General features: G+C 41.2%; 1 protein-coding gene across 1 annotated transcript; it reads right to left on the reverse strand.

The window, feature by feature from the left end:
- Positions 1 to 3,395: 3,395 nt before the first annotated feature.
- Positions 3,396 to 3,854, reverse strand: LOC149262194 (uncharacterized). Its single transcript, XM_089375695.1, has one exon. The coding sequence runs from the start codon at positions 3,852 to 3,854 to the stop codon at positions 3,396 to 3,398; it is 459 nt and encodes a 152-aa protein (XP_089231821.1).
- Between the last annotated feature and the right edge of the window lie 1,223 nt (positions 3,855 to 5,077).

Genomic DNA, 5,077 nt, shown 5'->3' on the forward strand with positions numbered 1-5,077 from the left:
GCAACATCGGAGTAATGACAGTTGCAGAGTAACAACATTGGCAGTGTAACGGCAGTTGTAGAGTAACAACTACAGAGTAACATCGGTTACGGAGTAACAACAGTTACAGAGTAACAACACTTAGTGGAGTAACAACACTTAGTGTAGTAACAACACTTCATGGAGTAACAACACTTAGTGATACCACCAGTGAAATAACAACAACATCTTAATAGCAGTATTGGTGGAGTAACAACACTGAGTGTTACCTTTCTCCTGGCCATATTTCTTTGTTATTCCTGCAAAACACAAACAAATAAGTAATAACCACATATTTTTATTTTTTATTTTTTATAGAGCAGAGTGAGATTATCCTCTATTCCAATAACCATTAGGTCAGATGAATCAGAAAGGTGTTTGACAAAGGCATATTTAGAGGTTGGACGGTGGTATAGTTTTAGACGGTGGCCATTTACTAAGAACGAGGTATGATTCTCATATATTGTAATTAGTTTGACCGTTCCATTGTCGAACACTGTGTCTACTTGGTATGGTCCCATTCAGCGAGTGCAAAGCTTGACTCTGAAATCCTTAAATCGGGAGTCATACAGTAATGCCCAATCTCCCACATGAAACACCTTCGTTTTGATAAATTTATCGTGCCATTTCATTCTCTGCTGTTGAAAAACAATAGTCTTTTGGACAGCTACTGATCAAATCTCGTCTAATTCATTTAGTTATTCCAGTCAGTGTTTTTGTGCTTCTGAAGATCTAGGCCTACTTTTAGAGCTGTTTTGAGTGTACTGATTTCAAATTCTACCAGAAACAAAGGGGATTTCCCATAGACTAATTCGAATGGAGAAAATCCAGTTGTGTTCCGCCATGTTGTTCTGTATGCCCATAAAGCTTCTGGAAGTTTCTGTGCCCAGTCCCGACAATGGCTTGCTACTGTCTTTGTCAAGATATTTTCCAATACCTTGTTTGTGCTCTCTACTTGCCCATTCGCCTGTGGGTGATAGGGAGTTGTCACTCTATGTTTGACCCCATATTTTTGCATCAACTTTCCTATCATATGACATGTGAACTGTGATCCTCCATCTGATACAATTTCCCTTGGAGTATCGTACCGGGAAAAATTTCTTCAAAATTAAAGTCTGCCACTACTTGCTCTGTTGCTCTCGTGATCGCTTTGGCTTCCACCCATTTAGTTACATAATTAGTGTAGACCAGGATGTAAGCTTTTTGATGAGAAGGTGGGTTAAAGGGTCCAACAAAGTTGATGGTACATTTCTCAAATGGTTCAAGGACTATCTGGGGTTGAAGAGGCATTTCATCTGCTTTCCTAGGTTGTCCCATCCGCTGACAACTATCACACCTTCGAACATAATCCCGAGTGTCACGAAAGATGGAGGGCCAGTAATATCCCATTTGCAGCACTTTGTGACCCATTCTTTTATCTGCAAAATGTCCTCCATAGGGTCCATCATGTGCAGCCTTTAAGATCTCATAAATATCATCCTCTGCCACACAACACCGAATCTGTTGGTCAACCCCTGTATGGAAGAGATATCTTGCCATCCATGAATATCAGGTACTTTGGTGAATGATCTTCCTTTGCTCCTTATATGATAGATGACGAGGAAACTTTCCTATAGCAAGATAGTTAGCAATATCTACATACCACGGAGTGTTAGAAGAAACTGCAAAAAGATGCTCATCTGGAAAATTATCCTCAATTGATGTGTCTTTACCATCATGTTCTATCCTAGATAAGAAATCTGCAACCACATTGTCCTTCCCTGGTTTATCTACTATAGTAATATCAAATTCATGTAGTAGCAATAGCCATCTTGTAATGCGACTAGGGGTAACAGAGTTTTTCATTAAATACCTGATAGCTGCATGATCAGTGTGCACAAAAGTAGGATACTCGGTAATGTAGTGCTAGAATTTGTTGATGGCATAAATGACAGCAAGGAATTCTTTCTCAGTTACTATGTAGTTTAATTCGGCAGGAGCCAAATTCTTACTAACATAGTAGACTGCGTAGGGTACTTTATCCTCTTGCTGTCCCAACACTGCACCAATTGCTGTTTGAGAAGCATCCGTATGAATGTGGAAAGGTAATGCCTAGTTTGGACCTCTAAGGATTGGAGCACTGCATACCAATTCTTTAATATTTGTAAACAATGCATCACAGTCACCTAACCACACAAATTCTGAATATTTTGTTAGTAATTGAAACAGTGGGTGTGCTACTTTTGCAAAATTTTCTATGAAACGCCTATAATAACCAACACAACCAATAAAACTGCGTACCTATGTGGGCGTTTTGGGTGTTGGAAAGTGTAGAGTTACTTTTATTTTCGCTGGGTCCATTCTGATTCCTTCAGCTAGGAGTAAATGCCCCAGAACGATTCCTTCCATCATCATATGGCATTTCACTGTACTCAGAGAGACGCGCTTGTATACATCTTTCAAGAACTTTTTCTAAATTTTTCAGCCCTTTTGAAAATGAGTCCCCATATGGAGTAAAGTCTTCCATATAAATTTCAACACTGTCATCTATCAAGTCAGAGAAGATCCCCATAATTTCCCTCTGGAACGTTGCAGGAGCATTACACAGGCCAAAAGGAAGGACTCAATATGCAAATGTTGCCCAGGGGCATGTGAAAGTGGTCTTATCTTGATCCTTAGGAGCTATCTGGATCTGGTTATATCCACTAAACCCGTCTAGAAAAGAGAAAAAATTCTTACCAGCCAATGTGTCCAAAACCTGATCAATAAATGGCAAAGGAAAATGATCCTTCTGCGTTGCCTTATTTAACTCTCGATAATCTACGCAGATCCGCCATTTACCATTTTTCTTGGGGACCATTACTAATGGTGAGACCCATTGGCTATCTGAGATAGGGTAGATGAAACCCACATCCAGTAGTTTCTAAAGCTCCTCTTTCACAACATTTTTCAATGCAGGGTTCATTCTTCTCTGAGGTTGTCTTACAGGACGACAATCTTCCTTGATATATATGTGATGGGTACATAAGTTGGCAGGAATCCCCTTCATATCTGAATAATCCCAGGCGAAGGCTTCTTTATGCTTCCGAAGGACATCTACAAGTTGCTTCTTCTGGGATTCTGACAGATTCAAATTAATATTCAGGGTTTTTCTTGGTTCTAACTCTACTTGAACGCTTTCATGAGGTGCATCAACAGGTGGCTCCTCTAATCCTTCTACTGTTTCCATAGTTTCCTGAGTCTCACAGCTTATGATAGATTCTAGGATTTGCTGGTTTGGCTCTGAAACATAGCAAGGATCATCCATGAAGGAAGTGATTACATCATCTTCTGATTCCATTTTCAACTGAAGGGCCTGTCCAATAGTGAGGACTGGTCTCACTTCTTCAATTTTCATTTTAGCCTTTCTTGCCACCTGCTGGTTTTATGGGTGAATTTGGTTTTGCAGGTGGATATAGCACTAAATTCTTAGTGTTATGCCCATTAGAAATAACCATATTTCCTGAACGACACCCAATGTAAGCGTCTGCAGTAGCCAGCCATGGTCTACCCAAAATCAAAGGATGACTGCCCACTGAAGATTGCGTATGTAATACTAGGAAATCTATGGGGTAGTGCCATGAGTCCACTAAAATTGTTACATTTTCCAGCTTCCCTACTAGTTTGACTATAGACCGGTCTGTCAATTCCAATATTGTAGGTGTGTGCTTCAAATTTCGAAGACCTAGCGCATGCATAGTTTCCGTGGTGATGACATTGATGGCAACACCCAGGTCTACCAGCACATTTGGAATCTCTACCCCATTAATCTGCACTGTCAAAATCGGGTTCCCTGGATCTCCATATTTCACCGGCATTGATTTTCCCATCATGAAGTCCGATAATTTTCCCATAACATGTATAGTGAGGGGGTCTTTAGTTTTCTTTGCAGGTTTCTTTGAACAATATTCCCTAAGAGTCTTTGCATATATTGGCACATCCTTCATAGCTTGCAACAAGGGAATTTTAACAAATAAATTCTGCAATTCTCCTAATAAATAAAATTCAGCTTGAGGGCTTGGTTTACTCATAATTAGTCTCTCTGGGTAAGGTGGTTCAGATTGATGTTGTTTAACGGGAGGTGCCTGGTTTCTATCAGTTTGTTTTGGCTCTTTACTAATTGGTTCTGCCTCCTTACCTTCACTATCAAGTTGTTCAATGATAACTGGAGGAGGCTGGGCATTAACTGTCTGTCCTGATCGCAGATTCATTTCATACAACTCTGCAGTGGAGATACTATATGAAGGCAGGTTAAGAACATTAGCTTGATGAGCTCCCTTATTGTTAGGGTTAGGGTTGGGTTGCATTGGAAGCTGAGGACGGGCAGGCTAATTACTAGGAGGCACATTGGAGGGCAGTTGGAGCTGCTGCTGTGGCATCTGCTGAGGAAACTATCCAGGAGAGGGTCCTCACCAAGTTGGAGCCCATGAAGAGCTCGTACTAGCTTGAGGGTTCCACTGTTGCCAAGGTGGGAACTGGTATTGCGGCCACATGGGGGGATAAGGCATGGTATGAGGATTCATGTTACAATTATTGAAATACTGAGATGGATCTGGGTACATACCTTGATTTCCCATCGGTGGTCGAGGCTGCCATGGCTTCCTAGATCCCATGAGGTACAGTTGCTTCATGTCCTCCCCCGTTCCTTGAAATATTGCTTTCAGGCCTGGAAAGGAGGGGCATGAGCTTGTCACATGGTTGAGCTCATTGATCGCACATTCCTCTATGAAGTTTAGTGGACATTCCATTTCCAGGTGCTTCTTTCTGCACTTTGGGAAAAATATTGCCATGGTCCTGTCTAGTTCCAACTGCTTCTGTTTTACTTGCAGAGTGTCCATCTATGCTGACAGGGTACTGAGGATATTTTTCCTTAAGTTGTATAGAAGGTTTTCGATTTCTGCTTTTGTAACACCCCTGCCAGACCCCTTTGCTGAGCGGATTCCTAGCCTGTTTCTTGCAAGCCCCCTAGAGCACTGAATACATAAATTGCAAATATCTTCGAATGTCTCCTTGGAGATGTCTCCCTTTCCCACAATGTTCA

Source organism: Pinus tabuliformis, chromosome 6 (assembly GCF_031772625.1).
Source record: "Pinus tabuliformis cultivar Carrire ecotype Pingquan chromosome 6, CPIR1, whole genome shotgun sequence".
NCBI classification, from domain to species: domain Eukaryota; kingdom Viridiplantae; phylum Streptophyta; class Pinopsida; order Pinales; family Pinaceae; genus Pinus; species Pinus tabuliformis.

Excerpts from the sequence above, each read along its gene's own strand:
- LOC149262194 (XM_089375695.1), bottom strand. The coding sequence starts at position 3,854 with ATGCCGGTGAAATATGGAGATCCAGGGAACCCGATTTTGACAGTGCAG.